Source organism: Salvelinus alpinus, chromosome 14, assembly GCF_045679555.1.
Source record: "Salvelinus alpinus chromosome 14, SLU_Salpinus.1, whole genome shotgun sequence".
In the NCBI taxonomy this organism is placed as follows: domain Eukaryota; kingdom Metazoa; phylum Chordata; class Actinopteri; order Salmoniformes; family Salmonidae; genus Salvelinus; species Salvelinus alpinus.
This window is the reverse complement of record NC_092099.1, coordinates 27,270,335-27,289,511: the sequence shown is the minus strand read 5'-3', so window position 1 is coordinate 27,289,511 and position 19,177 is coordinate 27,270,335. Positions and strand designations below refer to the sequence as shown.

Here is a 19,177-nt window from a genome sequence, read left to right as displayed (position 1 = left end):
GTATTTTACCGAGAAGATACTGTATGGGAGTTTATCAAAATTGGGTTTGTTTTCAAATTCTTTGTGGAGCTGTGTAATCTGAGGGAAATATGTCTAATATGGTCATACATTTGGCACGAGGTTAGGAAGTGCAGCTCAATTTCCACCTAATTTTGTGGGCAGTGTGCACATAGCCTGTCTTCTCTTGAGAGCTTTCTCAATAGCAAGGCTATGCTCATTGAGTCTGTACATAGTCAAAGCTTTTCTTAAGTTTGGGTCAGTCACAGTGGTCAGGTATTCTGCCACTGTGTAGTCTCTGTTTAGGGCCAAATAGTATTCTACTTTGCTCTGTTTTTTTGTTAATTATTTCCAATGTGTCAAGTAATTTTCTTTTTGTTTTCTCATGATTTGGTTGGGTCTAATTGTGTTGCTGTCCTGGGGCTCTGTGGGGTCTGTTTGTGTTTGTGAACAGAGCCCCAGGACCAGATTGCTTAGGGGACTCTTCTCCAAGTTAATCTCTCTGTAGGTGATTGCTTTGTTATGGAAGGTTTGGGAATTGCTTTCTTTTACAGTTGAAGTCGGAAGTTTACATACACCTTAGCCAAATACATTTAAACTCAGTTTGTAACAATTCCTGACATTTAATCTTTGTAAAAATTCCCTGTCTTAGGTCAGTTAGGATCACCACTTTATTTTAAGAATGTGAAATGTCAGAATAATAGTAGAGATGATTATTTCACTTTTATTTCTTTCATCACATTCCCAGTGGGTCAGAAGTTTACATACACTCAATTAGTATTTGGTAACATTGCCTTTAAAATGTTTAACTTGGGTCAAACGTTTCGGTAGCCTTCCACAAGCTTCCCACAAAAAGTTGGGTGAATTTTGGCCCATTCCTCCTGACAGAGCTGGTGTAACTGAGTCAGGTTTGTAGGCCTCCTTGCTCGCACACACTTTTTCAGTTATGACCACACATTTTCTATAGGATTGAGGTCAGGGCATTGTGATGGCCACTCCAATACCTTGACTTTCTCTTGCTTGAGAAATTGCTCTTTGAGAAGAGAAGAGATAAAAACAGCTGCATTGGACCTTTAATCACGTCATGTCAGATACAGTATGTAGGCTATATGACAAGATCATGTGACAGGACTGCGTAAACAACCTGTCAGATGTTCAGATAGTAAGGCATGGCATCAGCAACTCCTTGTCAGATCAAAGTAGCCTATGTCTGAGATTCAATCGATGGCAGATAGTGGATTTCCGAATGGCGCTTTCAGAAGCACGATTGATTCTAATCATAGTGACTGAATAGGCTACTCTACTAGTCTATTAAGATCATACTGTTTAGTCAAATGTATGCTGTAAGTATGTTCTGGACCTATCATAACCCATTCCATCCTCCTACATCAAACACCTTAATTGAAAACACCAATAAAACCATTGTTTTATAGGCTATATAGGCTTTGGGTCAACCTTGAGCTTCGGCTTCGGGTCAGCCATATGGACGCAGCTGAACACTGTGAGGCTCTCCAGCCGTGACATCTGTGTGTCTGTCTGTGGTGTGGAGGTGCGGAGTTGGGGACGGGAAATGATGAGGGCGTGAGTGGCCGTTACCCAGGGAGACAGCTAAACGAGAAATTCTCATCTCGTTACGCAAATTACCGGCATATCAGCATGTCAGTGCGTCCCCTAATAGAGGGCACGTGCCGTCATCTCCCGGCACCGTGCCATCTCCCGGCACAGTGCCAACCCCCTTCTCCCTTCTCCTCCCCCGCTCTGCGTGACTTAATGGGATGGGGGGAATTACGTGTTCTATGAATCGTGAACATGGAATGCACCATTACACATTGCACACACACACAGTTTATCTGAGCATAAACTGTAAATGACCTGTTGATTATGATAGACTCATCCCTCTCTCTCCCATTTTCTCTCTTATGATGCTCCCTCCCTCTCTTTCTCTCTCTCTAGCTCTCTTGTTCTCTCCTATCTCTATGCTGTCCATCTATCTCTCTCCCCATCTCTCTCAGCCTGTGGGATGATGACACCAGCTGTAATCAGTGGGAGTCGAATCCCTCACATGCAATTGAGGAATGTCTCCTGTAATCTACATTCATTGACACCCCTCATGTGTGCCAGCTAATACAAAGCTTTCCCAGAACATAAAGGAAGGGGACATTTTAATCTAGTTCCTGGTTGTGACTGTGAATGAACATTATAAGAGAATGTTTTCCAGACATTAATAGATTACCAAGCGTAATCCAGAAACGTTCAGATGTCGAGGACTTGGGTCATATCAAGCCAAACAGTGTGTGTCTGTGTGTGTACTTTTTATTCTTCTTCTTATTATTATTATTCTACACGTGTACATAGAGTATGTGTGTATGTAGGCTACCCTTAACAAATGGATGTCACTCAAAGGCTTTTTCACCTTAAGTTTATTGACATCTTTGAAGAAAAAAATTAAATCCACCTTTCTGACTTGAAATCAGTCCAACCCTGCGGTCACGGCCGCACCATCCTGGGTGGTGCTGACCTTTATCTTTCCTTATCTGATCTAGGATCAGCCAAGCTGCACTGTAAAAAAATTGTAGTTGTTTCATCTAATTAGTATTATTAAGTAACTAGTTACACAGCCATTTTGAGTTTACTCAACTTTTCAATCAAAGTGTTACCTGAACTTAACATTTTTAGTTGCCCCAAACTTAGCTCCAACTTTTGAAATTTAGACAAAAATTCAGTCAACGTAAAATAATGTGTTTGCTCAAATGTTCATACATTGTGCATGTTATTTTATACAGTAATTATTATTGTCCTCACCTGGAATTTGAACACACAACTTCTTGGTTCACAGAATACTGATCTTCTTGCCAAGCCACAATGTCTGTGTGAATGATTTTACCTGTATTGCTATACTTTGCAATCGAAAGTAAATCTGAGCTCTGTTAAATGAACAATGAAGCAAATCAATTGTATTTATCATAGGGATTCAGGAGAAACATTAAAACAGAGTAATATACCCCAGCAACATTAGACAACTAGACAGAAAACTTTAATATTGCTGAAATAAGTCAATCAAATCAATGATGAGAGAATAGTCAGATGAACTGATAACTGACACAGATATGGTGGCATAGCATGAAGATTGGAATGCTGTGAGTTCAAATCCCAGGTTAGTACATGCTAAATAATAATTACTGTATAAATTAACATGCACAATGAAATCATGTATGTCATCGTGTGTCAAATATGTACATTGAAATGATTCTATGACAAAAGCACCGTGTGTGTGTAACTAGTTCCACAGCCATTTTAGTGAAGATGCCCAAATAATAATTTCTAGTTGAATAAACATGACACTACATTTTAAGTTCAGGTAACACTTGAGTAAAGTAAAAAAGGCTGTGTAACCAGTTACTTAATAATAATTTGTTGAAACTGTGCTCAAAATGGTGTGAGGGTTTGTAAACCGGAAGCGACAACACCCAAAAAATGCAGATGATATGTGACATTCATTACATTAGAGAGAGAGAGAGGAGAGAGAGGAGAGAGAGAGAGAATGTGAGAGAGACAGAGAAAAAAGCTTTTGACTCAATTTGGCATGAGGGTCTGCTATACTAATTGATGGAAAGTTGTGTTGGGGGAAAAACATACGACATTATAAAATCCATGTACACAAACAGCAAGTGTGCGTTTAAAATTGGCGAAATACACACACATTTCTTTCCACAGGGCCGTGGGGTGAGACAGGGATGCAGCTTAAGCCCCACCCTCTTCAACATATATATCAACGAATTGGCGAAGGCACTAGAACAGTCTGCAGCACCCAGCCTCACCCTACTAGAATCTGAAGTCAAATGTCTACTATTTGCTGATGATCTGGTGCTTCGGTCCCCAACCAAGGAGGTTCTACAGCAGCACCTAGATCTTCCGCACAGATTATGTCAGACCTGGGCCCTGACTGTACATCTCAGTAAGACAAAAATAATGGTGTTCCAAAAAAGGTCCAGATGCCAGGATCACAAATAACATTCCATCTAGACACCAGCAGGGTTTCCCAAACTCGAGCCCTGGGCCCAGGGTGCACGTTTTGGGTTTGCACCAGACAGCTGATTCAAGTAACTAGTTCATTATCAAGCTTAGATCTTTTAAACAAGCTGTGTAGAACAAGGGCAAAAACAAAACATGCTCCCAGGGTGGGCCCCAGGACCGACTTTGGGAACCCTGCCCTAAACTATACATACCTCGGTCTAAACATCAGCGCCACAGGTAACTTCCACAAAGCTGTGAACGAGCTGAGAGACAAGGCAAGAAGGGCCTTCTATGCCATCAAAAGGAAATGCCAATTAGGATCTGGCTAAAAATACCTGAATCAGTTATACAAACCATTGCCCTTTATGGTTGTGAGGTCTGGGGTCCGCTCACCAACCAAAAATTAACAAAATGGGCCCAACACCAAATTGAGACACTGCATGCAGAATTCTGCAAAAATATCCTCTTTGTACAACGTAAAACACTAAATAATGCAGAGCAGAATTAGGCCGATACCCGCTAATTATCAAAATCCAGAAAAGGGCCGGTAATTCTACATCCTCCTAAAAGGAAGCGATTCTGGGGCTCTGTTCACATACACAAACAGTCCCCACATGGCCCCAGGACAGCAAACAATTAGACCCAACCAAATCATGAGAAAGCAAAAAGAAAATTACTTGACACATTGGAAATAATTAACAAAAAAACAGAGAAAAGTTGAATGCTATTTGGCCCTAAACAGAGACTACACAGTGGCAGAATACCTGACCACTGTGACTGACCCAAACTTAAGGAAAGCTTTGACTATGTACAGACTCAATGAGCATAGCCTTGCTATTGAGAAAGGCCGCTGTAGACAGACCTGGCTCTCAAGAGAAGACAGGCACACTGCCCACAAAATGAGGTGGAAACCGAGCTGCACTTCCTAACCTCGTGCCAAATGTATGACCATATTAGACATATTTCCCTCAGATTACACAGCTCCACAAAGAATTTGAAAACCAACCCAATCACATCCTCCCTTAAAATACCTTCTCTTGAAAAACAAAACCGTGCAATTTGTATTTATTTAAATGCTAATAAGCAACAGAGAAGACCTCAGGAATACTACAAATTCCTGCAGGAAGCTCCTGCACATCATCTCTAGCCGACACGGTCAACTACCATTCACCAGCACGATCAGAGATCTGTGCCGAATCCATGATGAACCCATGTGCTATATTGAAATGAATTAAATAAAGTGTTCAACTTCTACCGTCCTCTTTCTCTGTCTTAGCTAGCCACCGACTACACACTACACATTGTCTACTAGCCCAGTCTGAAAAGTACTAGCCTACTGTAGACATGTATAACAGACTTCACAGGTCATTTGATTAGTCATGTACAACAGATGCACTCATGGAATAAACTGTTTGTGTTTTGTATGGGGAAAACATTGATCCCACAAGTCCTTTGTGAGATAGATAGACAACTTTAGCTAACTAGCCAACAAGGTGCCTAATAACTGTAGCTGGCCCACCGGGCGATATTTAGCTAGCTAGTTAACATGCACTGGCTATGTGAAGTCTACTTGGACACCGGGTCCCCACAATTTCCCACTCTTTCACACCGAATAGCCTGAAGCCACAGGACTCTTCTTGCAGGTTCTATTTGGGTGGGAGCATTGCAAACTGTAGGTCGAGATTTTTTACCAGGTTATATGTACATTGAATGACACAGCATGTTTTGTTATTTCTGTATGACAAAAACTGGAGGACAAAGTTGGCTCTTTTAGAATGGGGTTCAATAGGAAATAATTTTTGTTTTCCCCAAATTGTGGGCGTGGTCGATTGAATCCCTTCTTACACAACTCGTAGTATGACAACAAACACTTCATTGAAGAATCTCTACTGTTGACCAATCACCGACAAACATTTAATTGAAGAATCCCTACTGTTGACCAATCACCAACGAAGGGGAGTAGTCTTCAGAACAGCCCCAAAAAAACCTTGCCGAAGACCAAAAAAAAGAAAAACGTCACAAAATGTCGCCATAATATATGCACAAACTGTTACGAACTGTTTCAGATGACGGCTTTAAGAGGAGCAGAGGCAAAATTGAGAAGTATAATTATCGGAATGGAAGGAAGGGAGGGAGGGTGAGACCGAGAGAGATCGACTGACTAAGCAGGTTTTGTCATGTACTGTATGTTGACATTCCTCCCATTCTTGCTGAGCAGTTCAGTGTTTAGAACACTGATTCAATCTGTATAGTTTCTCTCCAGACATTCCAGAACACTCTCTCTACACCCATTATCTCCGACCTGCATCTTTATGTGTGTGTGTGCGCATGTGCATTTGTGTATTTGTGAGTGTATGTGTGTGACACACGAGTGCAAACTCATATTTCTATTTCTACTTTTATCAGGCCCAATCATTACTGCTAAATGGTACTACCTGGAATGAATCATTGCTTGATGTGACTGCTTGGACAGTACTGACAGATTGTTCTTCTTGATTGATTTCTTCTTCTAATTCATCTAAGAGTGAGGTGCAAAGTCCTCATAAATGTAGCTATTTCAAGGATTACCATAGGCCAAATAAATATATTTGGTGAGTGCTGTTCTACATCATGTAGATGGACCAGGCTGTGGTCACAATGATTCAGCACCCTGGTTGCAAGAAATAATAATTTTGTGGTGACTGAAAGCATGTTGTTTGCTATTTCTGTCATGTGTTGATTGTGCTGGTGGTTAACTGTAAGTGTTAACTTATGATTAGAATTCAGACTGGCTGGGCTGAATCATTTCCGCCCGCTTGTTGTGGTGTTTTGCTTACCATGTCAGTGAGTTCTCTCTATGTGGGGCAACCGGTCTCTGTTGATTTCCCCTGTTGATGGTAAACTATTGACCTACAGGGGGGTGGGGGTAGTTTCAGCTGTTCTCATCAGTCTTTCATGGTAAGGGCAATAGGGGTATTAGTTTGGCTCTAACTGTAATAATTACTGTCAAAGGCAAAGCAGCTGATAGATACTGTATATGAATGGGATGATAACATTGTTATGAATATAATAGAATAGAATAACTTTATTTTTTCTACGGCACTGCATCTCAATAGGCTTCATTGTAAATAATTTGTTCTTAACTGACTTGCCTAGTTAAATAAAGGTTACATTTAAAATATAGTTCAGCCTAGTTTGGAAAAATCGCTGATCCAGGAGATGGATTAATAACTTTACTCTGACAACCTCCTATTAGTGTTGGCCTATGTCCTAACATTACAGACCTTGCGGACTCGTCTCCAACAAGAAAAAAGTGGAATGTATAGGGTTAATCCTCTGCTTTCCCCATTGGCAAGGATCCAGCGCTTCGCTTCCCTCCTTCACCCACCGATTGGTCAATAGAGAGCTAGTCCCGGTGCCGAGACAGACAGCCGAACATATGATTGGTTTCAATTGGAGGTACGGTTGTGGGCTGATAGCTTTCGTCATGAATATTCATAACATGGCGTTCTGCTAGGTCAGACCTCGCCCTGAATGGTTTGTCCGGTGAGGTTGCGGGGTTTGATGTAGCATCAGTCATTTTTGTATTGGAATACATGAGAGCAAAATATAGGCCAATGTGAATGAAGTTTGAATTCGATTGCAATGTAAACTATAATTCGTTTTTAGTGTGCTTGGTGTGTGAATGTTTTGAGAAAGCTCACTATAAACCATTGTGTTGTGTTTGAGTGGCTGATGCGCAACACAGGCTGACAATTGCGCGGACATAGAGCCTGCTATCATTTGGTTTGGAGAAGATGCATTCATTGCTTTCTTACTGGGCAGGGGCCGGATAGTAGGCCTATCGCTACTGGGAGGCCAATCCCCTTCATGCAAACTATGCCAACATGTTTTTTCTGTATGTGTACTAGCTCATTGGAGTCCGGTTACTGTAGAGGAAGAATAATCCTGACAAACAGGTTCTGGGCACGCCCTTGGACACGAATCCACCTGCTCTATAAAGATCCGACCGGGGACCAGTAAGAGTCAGAACAGAAACGAAAAGAAGAAGGAATAGGCAAAAGAAGAAACAAGAACAACTGCCAAACTCTCTTCATAGCTCCGTTTAATAATTTAATACAAAAGGACAAGCCGCTTTCCAAAGCCGATTAGAAAGTAGAAGAAACGAACTATCCAGCTCTGGTTGACAGTTATACATTTCATTTTGTTAAAGAAGTTCAAGAATCAACAACAGTCGCCAAGATGATGCAGCTCTCAGAATCCCACCTGCAGAAGAACTCCCTGTTCAACTCCATGAACCGCTTCATCGGTGCCGTCAACAACATGGACCAGACGGTGATGGTGCCCAGCCTGCTGCGGGACGTCCCCCTTGAAGAGGAGAGGGAGATGGCCGCCCTGAAAAGCTCGGGAAACAGCGACATCGAGGACGGCGACATGTACAGCTACTACCAGCTGCTCAAGTCTATCCGTTGCGACATCGAGTGGGGAGTGATGCGCGCCGAGGAAGCCAAGAAGCGAAAGAAGAGCCGGGCTTCCATCTCTCGGTTGGATTCAGCGGAGGAAGATTCTGAGGTGTCGTCAGAGGAAGACGAGGATAACCTGCAGAAGCAGTTCCAGTTCCACATGACGGGGCTCCACGGGGTGCTGTCCAAGCTGACGCAACAGGCCAATACCCTGACCAACCGCTACAAGCAGGAGATCGGCATTGGATGCTACTAAAATGCAGCGCAACGATGATCCCCGATGATCGATTCTCATTCCCTGATGATCGATTGTGTATTATTTTGCGGGAATGAGGTGAACTGAACTGAATAGTCTATAACTGATGAAATTCCTTTGAATGGACGGAGAGAGAAAGAAAATAAGAGAGACAGAAATAAACATTTCTGCTCTCTATATGTGGTATTATTTTACCTTTGTGGTATATTGTGTTGATCCATAGTAATGTTGTGGTTGACCTGCTATGTGGTATATCCGGGTTCCACTACACCTGTTTGCACTCAGATTTTTTACCACCATGTCTATGTTTTATGCACGGTGTTCAATGGCGCCACATGCCTTCAGCTCAAGTGACACAGATAATACACATGTATACATTTATTTAATATTGATGTATTTAACTTGTTACCTCACACTGTATGTTTGAGAGCTGTATATTTCAAGGTTGAAGAAGTGGATGACCTCAGAGACATTTGGCTATATTTTTTAACTTCCCAGTAAGGGAAAATGCGCATGTCTAATATTGCCAGTGTGTCAAATAGTCTGTACAGGTCTTGTATTTTTGCTTATTGTTATGTTTCTTTATTATGTGCTTAGCTAAATGGAGGAGGCTTGAGAGATTCTTGCCTATGATCCCATTGCTGTCCTATATGACCAATGAACTGAAATCAACTGATGGTTCTTCTGCATAGAGAATAATGAAGGATTCCAAGAGGTCATGTTAATATGTTGCTGTTGCCATGGTATTTATGGAGAGGTGAAACTCCTCTGTTTTTGTATGTACTATATTATGTTTTTGTATGAAAGATTCTGTATTTGTACTGAGAATTAAACTTTTTTATAAATGAAATGAATTTGTTATGCAAGTTCTTTGCCTATAGCAACACTTCACCTAGAATGTTGTGGAACAGGATTACAATTGCAACAGCTATCATCCTCCAACTGACCCCAATACATTTCAACCAGTGTTTGACATTTCCCTACCATTTAATGTTCGTCCAGGGATCACTCCATCTTATGTTTCTTTACAAACCCTATTCACCCTATACAAATACTTAAAGGCATACAAAGACAGAGTGAACCTGTAACATATATCCACATGTCAAACATAATTCAACTTAAAGCACACAGAAACTCATAGGTTACACTAAAGATACAAAACAAACATATTTTGGGAAACATGCATTAAAATTGCTCATATTGAAGTACAAGTAATCAAGTAAGAAGAAATCATGAAAGTGTGAATCTGTTCTCAGCTACTGTAACTGCATACGCTGCATCCATCCAGCTCAGATTCAAGGTATTTGCAGGGCATTGAAATAGACCCCTCTATTCTGTATGCAAGATCATGAAACATTCACTGACTATTATGACCATGCAAATACAACTCCCAAGAGTACATTTTTATATCTCTTTTGACATTTTAGTAATTTAGCAGACACTCTTATCTAGAGTGGCGTACAGTTAGTGCATTCATCTTAAGATAGCTAGGTGAGACAACTACATATCACAGCTGTAGGAAGTACATTTTTCCAGAGTAAAGAAGTTATCAGCAAAGTCAGTGCTAGTAGGAAAAGAAAAGTAAAAATGTTTTATATGGGGGGGGGGGGGGGGGGGTTAAGGGGAATAAGACTGAGATGTTTTATTTAAGATACTCTATGAAGAGATAGGATTTCAGTCAGACGTTTTTGGAAGAAGGGCAAGGACTCAGCTGTCTTAGCTTCAGGGGGAAGCTCGTTCCACCATTGGGGTGCCAGAACAGACAAGAGCTTTGACTGGGCTGAGCGGGAGCTGACCCCCGTAGGTTTGGGACGACCAAGAGACCAGAGGTGGCAGGACGGAGTGCTCAGGTTGGTGTGTAGGGTTTGAGCATAGCCTGAAGGTAGTTGCTCTTTGCTTTTGAGATAGTGAGATGTTTAGTACACACATCAAATCAAATTTTATTTTTTACATGCTTCGTAAACAACAAGTGTAGACTAACAGGGAAATGCTTACTTACGGACCCTTCCCAACAATGCAGAGAGAAAGAAAATAGATAAATAATAGAAAATTAATAAGATGTAATAATAAATACACAATGAGTAATGATAACTTGGCTATATACACAAGGTACCAGTATAGAGTCTATGTTCAGTGGTAAGAGGTAATTGAAGTAGATACATAAGCACTAAGGCACGAGGGGGTGTGGTATATGGCCAATATTCCACAGCTAAGGGCTGTTCTTGTGTACAACGCAAATCGGAGTGCCTGTATACAGCCTTTAGCCGTGGTATATTGGCTGTATACCACAAACCGCTGAGATGCCTTATTGCTATTATAAACTGGTTACCAACGTAATTAGAGCAGTAAAAAATAAACGTTTTGTCATAAATGTGATTATATACGGTATGATATACCACAGATGTCAGCCAATCAGCATTCAGGGCTCGAACCACCCAAGTACATTTATAAACTGGGTGGTTCGAGCCCTGAGTGCTGATTGGCCAAAAACCGTGGGATATCAGACCGTATACCACGGGTATGACAAAACATTTATTTGTATTGCTCTGATTACGTTGGTAACGTTGGAAGCTGGGGAATGTTACTAGACAACAATCCAGTTTCTTATTACTGAAAGCACCTTTACTTTATCACGAAAGCACTTGGACTTTGAAAACTTGACAGTTGTAAGTTATTTATCAATGGAAGTATTATGAACTATAACTCAGGTTGTCATGGGTGAGATAGCTGGTGGTGTTGTGGTGGTAAAAGACATATAGAGGTACATTGATTGGAGAGCGCATCATGCAGAGAGATATGTGTGCAGTAAACTGTATATGACTCTGGGTTCATGGCATGGCTTTGTATGTATCCAAAACTCATGTTATTATCCTTCGACATACATGTCCACTTATCTGAAATGATAGTGTTTCAACATGGATATAATTTGCTTGGATATGCTATTCAATTTTCCATAGGAAGATCTGTCACAACCTGCAGCTGGTAAATGTACTGGATTAACTGAGAACAGTAATGCTGACAGGGAAACACTTCAGGCTCACAAAAACACAACAAGACTTTCTAATACGTTTTTCTAATATAAAAACAGTATAAAAGAAACGGTCCAGTTGTCACGTTTGTCGTAGTGAGGAGACCAAGGCGCAGCGTGATATGAATACATACTTTTTTAATTAACGAAATAAACACTAAACAAGCTAACAAAATAACAAAATGAACGTGAAGCTATATATTAACAAGTGCTGACATGCAACTACATATAGACAATAACCCACAAAACCAAAATGGAAAAATGGCAACCTAAATAGGATCCCCAATCAGAGACAACGATAAACAGCTGTCTCTGATTGGGAACCAATTCAGTCCACCATAGACCTACATTTACCTAGACAATACCAAAACCCCATAGATATACAAAAACCCCTAGACAAGTTAAAAACACACATACCACCCTCGTCACACCCTGACCTAACCAAAATAATAAAGAAAACAAAGATAACTAAGGTCAGGGCGTGACAGTACCCCCCCCCCCCCAAAGGTGCTGACTCCCGGCCGCAAACCTAAACCTATATGGGAGGGTCTGCGTGGGCATCTAACCTCGGTGACGGCTCTGGTTCTGGACGCCGCCCCCCTTCTTTCCACTGAATCCGCTCTTGTAGCACAGACCCGTGGATCATCGTCGGAGGCTCTGGACTGCGGATCCTCGCCGTAGGCCCCGGGCTGGGGACCCTCGCTGCGTGGATCATCGCCGGATGTTCTGGACTGGAGACCGTCGCTGGAGACCCCGGGCTGGGGACCGTCGCTGGAGGCCCGGACTAGAGATCGTCGCGGGAGGCGCCGGACTGGGGATCGTCGCTGGAGGCTCCGGACTGGGGATCGTCGCTGGAGGCTCCGGACTGGGGATCGTCGCTGGAGGCTCCGGACTGGAGATCGTCGCTGGAGGCTCCGGACTGGGGATCGTCGCTGGAGGCTCCGGACTGGAGATCGTCACTGGAGGCTCCGGACTGGAGATCGTCGCTGGAGGCTCCGGACTGGAGATCGTCTCTGGAAGCTCCGGACTGTGGCCCGCCGTTGGAGGTGCCGGACTGTGGCCCGTCATTGGAGGTTTCGGACTGTGGCCCGTCGTTGGAGGTTCCGGACTGTGGCCCGTCGTTGCAGGTTCCGGACTGTGGCCCGTCGTTGGAGGTTCCGGACTGTGGCCCGTCGTAGGAGGTTCCGGACTGTGGCCCATCGTTGGAGGTTCCGGACTGTGGCCCGTCGTTGGAGGTTCCGGACTGTGGCCCGTCGTTGGAGGTTCTGGTTTGTGAACTGTCGCCGGAAGCTCTGGACTGGGTACTGTCGCCGGACGCTCTGGACTGGGTACTGTCGCCAGACGCTCTGGACTGGGTACTGTCGCCGGATGCTCTGGACAGCTATTTTCAGGTCTCTCCAGAGATGTTTGATCGGGTTCAAGTCCGGGCTCCTACCCTCAATCCTTAATCCTGACTAGTCTCCCAGTCCCTGCCGCTGAAAAACATCTCCACATCATGATGCTCACACCACCATGCTTCACCGCAGGGATGGTGCGCCTGGTTTCCTCCAGACATGACGCTTGGGATTCAGGCCAAAGAGTTAAATATTGGTTTCATCAGACCAGAGAATATTGTTTCTTATAGTCTGAGAGTCTTTAGGTGCTGGCTGTCGTGTGCCTATTACTCCGGAGTGGCTTCCATCTGGACACTCTACAGTAAAGGCCTGATTGGTGGAGTGCTGCAGAGATGGTTGTCCTTTTGGAATTTTCTCCAATATCCACAGAGGAACTCTAGAGTTCTGTCAGAGTGACCATCGGGTTCTTGGTCACCTCCATGACCAAGGCCCTTCTCCCCCGATTGCTCAATTTGGCCGGACGGCCAGCTCTAGGAAGAGTCTTGGTGGTTCCAAACTTCTTCCATTTAAGAATGATGGAGGCCACTGTGTTCTTGGGGACCTTCAATGCTGCAGACATGTTTTGGTACCCTTCCCCAGATCTGTGGCTAAACACAATCCTGTCTCGGGGCTCTACAGACAATTCCTTCGACCTCATGGCTTAGGCTTTTGCTTTGACATGCACTGCAATTTCTACAAACCTGTTTTCGCTTACTCATTATGGGGTATTGTGTGTAGATTGATGAGGAATAAATATAATTTAATCCATTTTAGAATAAGGCTGTAACGTAACAAAATGTGGAAAAAGTCAAGGGGTCTGAATACTTTCCGAGCGTACTGATCAATTTGATCATTACGTTTATTGTCCCACACCTAACATGCTTTTATTGCAAATTGCAAATACACTTCACGTTATAACACAGCATTACAGTCATAGGATATTCAATATTGTGTGCTACAAATGTGTTAGGGAGCAGGCGTCACTGAGTGAGAGGCGAGGAGGAATGTAGGTGTGTGTGCGTGGTGTCTGTGTAGTGTGTGTATTTCTTCTGTTTTGTCCCATTGTAACCTCATCTCTAGGGAACTGAGACAGAGGCATGTCAGTGTTGCCTCATCGTTCCCAGGGTGTGACAGTCTCTGAAGCTCTGAAGCCACCATTGGTGATGGGTGCAGCTGGGGCTTAGTGGCAACAATGGGCCTCTCTACACATATTTCACACACACACACACGCACGCGCACAGGCACGCAGGCACGCACACACACACACACACACACACACACACACACACACACACACACACACACACACACACACACACACACACACACACACACACACACACACACACACACACACACACACACACACACATACAAAGGGACACCTATCACAAACACAGACCTTATTACACAAATAACAAAACTAAATCAATCATAAACGGACAATATTACCTTGTACTTACCACATACCCACATACATACATACTCACATACAAAAACACACAGGACTGCTGCATATCGAAAGACTGAATCTTCATTACAGGTTTCTGAAAATGTCTTTGGCATGAGGTCAGCACCAACTCTGTTTCCGAGTCTCACCCCTACAGCAGATTCCATTGTGGTGAAGCACAATAGCATTGAACAGAACAGAACCAGTTTAAGTCTAGATACCGAGAGCAACACCTCTTACCCATTGGCAAATACCTGAAGACATGCTGTGCCTTTACAGCAGTCACACCCCCCACAGTATTCTTCCTCCTACTATCTCTCTAATTAGTGTTGCAACATGTGGGTTTTGCTTTCCTCTGGATTCCTCATCATTTGGTCACTTCTCTGTCACCTATCCCTTTGAAGGGTGTTTTGCATTTCAAGGGACAAGGAAGGAATTCATTTCAAGGAAATAATTTCAAGGTTAATTACATGGTAATAACCAGTTAGGTGAATAGCATGGTACATTTAAGAAAAGTATACAGTTTTACTGTATTTTAAAATGAGAAAGTGTGGAGGAAGTTTGCATAAGAAAACCAGATAAGTTGATTCAAGATTTACAACCTCAATATTTACAACAAATGAGGGTGACTCTTGATTTTGCCATATGCCTGGCTGGCCACCAGCCTTTACCTCTTGCACATGCACGAAGATAGACATACATCTTACTGACAAGTATAATTGAATGTGAAAGGATTAGCTACAGTCTGCATCAGAAGAGAGAACCTCATATCAAGGGTCAATACCAATAAAGTACTATGTATAAACCCTGGATTGCTGATGCTATGTATTGGTCATTGAGAGGCTTTGAAGCTACCTGTCAGTCATATTGGCACTCCTCAGTAGGAGTAGTCATCCATAGGAATGAATGGAATTGTACAGTATTTCAATTAAATGTTTCAAAGATAAAATTACATGTGTTTAAGTTCTTAGCACTCATTGCCATGGTTGCCATTAAGTTTGCTTGTGACACAACAGTGGTAGGCCTGATCACTGACAATGATGAGACAGCCTATCGGGAGGAGGTCTTTAGAACTGGCAGTGTGGTGCCAGGACAACAACCTCTCCCTCAATGTGAGCAAGACAAAGGAGCTGATCGTGGACTACAGGAAAAAGCGGGCCGAACAGGCCCCCATTAACATCGACGGGTCTATAGTGGAGCGGGTTGAGAGTTTCAAGTTCCTTGGTGTCCACATCACCAACGAACTATCATGGTCCAAACACACCAAGACAGTCATAAAGAGGGCACGACAAAGAGGGTCTCCCCCTCGGGAGACTGAAAAGATTTGGCATGGGTCCCCAGATCCTCAAAAAGTTCTACAGCTGCACCATCGAGAGCATCCTGACTGGTTGATTCACTGCCTGGAATGGCAACTGCTCGGGATCTGAGCGTAAGGCGCTACAGAGGGTAGTGCGTACGGCCCAGTACATCACTGGGGGCCAAGCATCCTGCCATCCAGGACCTATATAATAGGCGGTGTCAGAGGAAAGCCCATAAAATTGTCAGAGACTCCAGTCACCCAAGTCATAGACTGTTTTCTCTGCTATCGCACAGCGAGCGGTACCGGAGTGCTAAGTCTAGGACCAAAAGGCTCCTTAACAGCTTCTATCCACAAGCCATAAGACTGCTGAACAATTAATCAAATGGCCACCAGACTATTTACATTGATCCCTCGCCATTTGTTTTGTACACTGCTGCTACTCATTATTTATTATCTATGCATAGTCACTTCACCCCTACCTCCATTTACAAATTACCTCAAATAACATGTACCCCCGCACACTGACTCGGTACCGGTACCCCCTGTATACTGCCTCGTTATTGTTATTTTATTGTGTTATTTTTTATTACTTTTTACTTTAGTTTATTTGGTAAATATTTTCTTAACTCTTCTTGAACTGCACTGTTGGTTAATCAGTTAGGGTCAAGGTAGTGGAATGGGGTGGTGAATTTACGTTTTTATGAAATAGTGGTATATAGGTGTAGGTTTAGTGGTACAATTGTTTCCTTTTCTCCCTTCCTTTTATTTTTGTATCACAAAAATGTCCAAATGTGACGTGTCGACCACACACTACCGCACAGTAGGTGGCGGCATGAACAAACAAAATGTTCGAACGACATAATACCAAAGAAGAAGATCACTCTGCGTTTGCAGCGTCCATTCTGTTTGTCCTTATCCGTGCACTGTAGCTAGCTAGGAAGTTGATGTCATCAAATTTCACATGATGTGTAGCGACGTCCAAACATCAAAACATTGCTAGCAAATTGTAAAAAGAAATGGATAGTAAAAATATTATTCCATTAAATAACGACAGTAGACGCTGTATTTTCTTTAAAACAGATTCTGACGACTATCGATGTGTAAGTAGCTTCGTACAGTACCTAGCTAACAACAATATACAATGGGCATGGGGAGATAACCAGTTATCTAGCTAGCTAGCATGCTAACTGTTGCATTTTTGTTGACAGATCCATCGTTTATTCTAACTGTCTGTGTTTACCAATAATACACGTGACTAGTGCTGGCAGCTTTAAGTAATTAATTTGTTACTTATCTGGAAAGTCGGCTAGTTAGTGACCGACTGGTATTAAAATGGGTGCCATACTGTAGGTAACGTTAGTTGGTTGGTTAGCTAATATCATGCTGGCTAACAATTTGTGTATGCTGGCCAAGTGTGGCATTGGTGTTGTCAGTTCCTTTGACTGACTGAGTTATGACAAGTGAGTAGCAAGCTTTGTTTTTTCTTTTGACAGTTGAAAATGTTGGGCAACCATAATTCCTCATCATAACATTATTATAGCTGATTTATATGTGATAGCTGGTGTTCACTGGTTTCAGCGTCCCTGTGCTGTGTGTGTGTGTTTGTTTGGTATCTTACTTACTTACTTACTTACTAAGTACATTTACATGCACACTAATAATTTGATATTAAACTGATTATGACATTAGTCATGTAAACACCTTACTCTGCTTATCTTAATCGGCATAAGGTCATAATCGAAGTAAGAATACGCCGATTAAAACACCTGGTTTTCTGAGCAATCTTTTGAATTATATGGACATCTTATTCCGCGTTCCAGTGGTGTATTTGATCTGCGCATGTGCCAGCACCGGGTAACGTTAGCGCAAACTTCCCTCTTAAAGCCATTTTATGCTTGATCTGAAAATGTCGGAGACGCCATATGGATGGTGTGACGCAATTGCAGAGCCTCCGGAGTCATGCAGGGGCCAAAATGACCTCCGTAACGCTCAAATTTTGTAACAATAAGGAGGGCTCCGTAAAGCTCCACATTGACATGACTGGTTGGCATAAGTTTCTGTATAAACACAAACTCACTTCCTTGACAACTTCCTTCACAACAGTTATGCGCTGCTTCCACAAAGCGCAAGAAGTATGAATACCCTGACTTCTGTAGAGACCACATCACTGTAAATGCTGCATGGCTAATGCAGATGACAGATTGAACATGCAACGCCTTTTACCCGGGAGTGAAGTATGCATCTTATAATTAGTTTTCACGTTTATCAAAAGTTCCATCAGTAGCTTGATTTCAGATATATCCATGTAAAAACAGGATAATTAGGGAAATCCTTCTTGCAAACCATGTGAACTTTTTAAACTAACTATTATATTAACCTGACTATCCACAATAATTTAATTATTGTGTGTGACCGTGCTCACTGTCTCTCTTATAATGGTGTTCTGATGGTACAGAATGACATCAGCAGTGGTCACCTTCCTCAGTATCAGAGCACTGATGCTACACACACACTGGGCACACTATTCTCAGGGCAATTGCAAGTGTGTATGTGTATGGGCAGTGCTGGAAAGCATTGCAATCAGATCCAAAATTGTAGGTGTGTCTTAATGTCTGTCTTTGTATGTAGGCTATTGAAACAGCATATCACACAAAACACCTGGCTCAAAGTTGTCATTGGGTGTATATAGACAGAAAAAGCAATCACCTAATTTACACATGAACGATAGAGTAATGGCTTTGCAATCTGATCCAATGTTTTATGATTTGTGCGTGTGTTTCTATGGTCTGTCTGTGTGTCCATCTTCTTATTGTCTGTATCTAAACGGTATCTCATATGAACCACCCGGCTCGGCTCCAAGTTGTCATCAGGTGTAGACAGACAGACAGTGCAGTGGCCTACTTTACACAGGAATGCTGCAGTAATGTTGTCCAGCCATGAGCCCAAATAAACCACTGTTTGGCAGACATGCAATCGCTCCCATCTCACACCGGAAGCTGTCTTCCTAATCAGCCAACCTTGTTAAAGATGCCCCGTTACCAAATAGGCCTAGACCTACATCTGTCACAGAATGAACAGATCTTTTGTCAGATGAAAAGTAGGCCTAATAGGCTAACCCATATATAGGGCATTTGATTTTTCGATTATTGAATTTGAATTTCGAATCACTTCCTGAATTTACTGAATCAAAATAGAATCAACCCCAACCCTGATACACATTTTGCACAGATGCAAACATACAGTGGCTTGTGAAAGTATTCACCCCCTTGGCATTTTTCCTATTTGGGGCCTTACAACCTGGAATTAAAATATACTTT

At 42.5% G+C, this 19,177-nt stretch overlaps 2 protein-coding genes across 2 annotated transcripts in view; both read left to right on the top strand.

Moving 5' to 3' along the window:
• Nucleotides 1–7,536: 7,536 nt before the first annotated feature.
• Nucleotides 7,537–9,559, top strand: LOC139538680 (mid1-interacting protein 1-B-like). Its single transcript, XM_071341021.1, has one exon. It carries the CDS (start codon nucleotides 8,233–8,235, stop codon nucleotides 8,707–8,709), a length of 477 nt encoding a protein of 158 aa, XP_071197122.1. The 5' UTR covers nucleotides 7,537–8,232; the 3' UTR covers nucleotides 8,710–9,559.
• Nucleotides 9,560–16,771: 7,212 nt separating this feature from the next.
• LOC139538699 (cyclic AMP receptor-like protein A) overlaps nucleotides 16,772–19,177 on the top strand; it is a 109,501-nt gene continuing 107,095 nt past the window's right edge. The window contains exon 1 of the mRNA XM_071341067.1: nucleotides 16,772–16,960. Within this exon, the coding sequence (XP_071197168.1) occupies nucleotides 16,877–16,960 (84 nt within the window). The 5' untranslated portion in view covers nucleotides 16,772–16,876. The remainder of the gene's footprint in view (nucleotides 16,961–19,177) is intronic.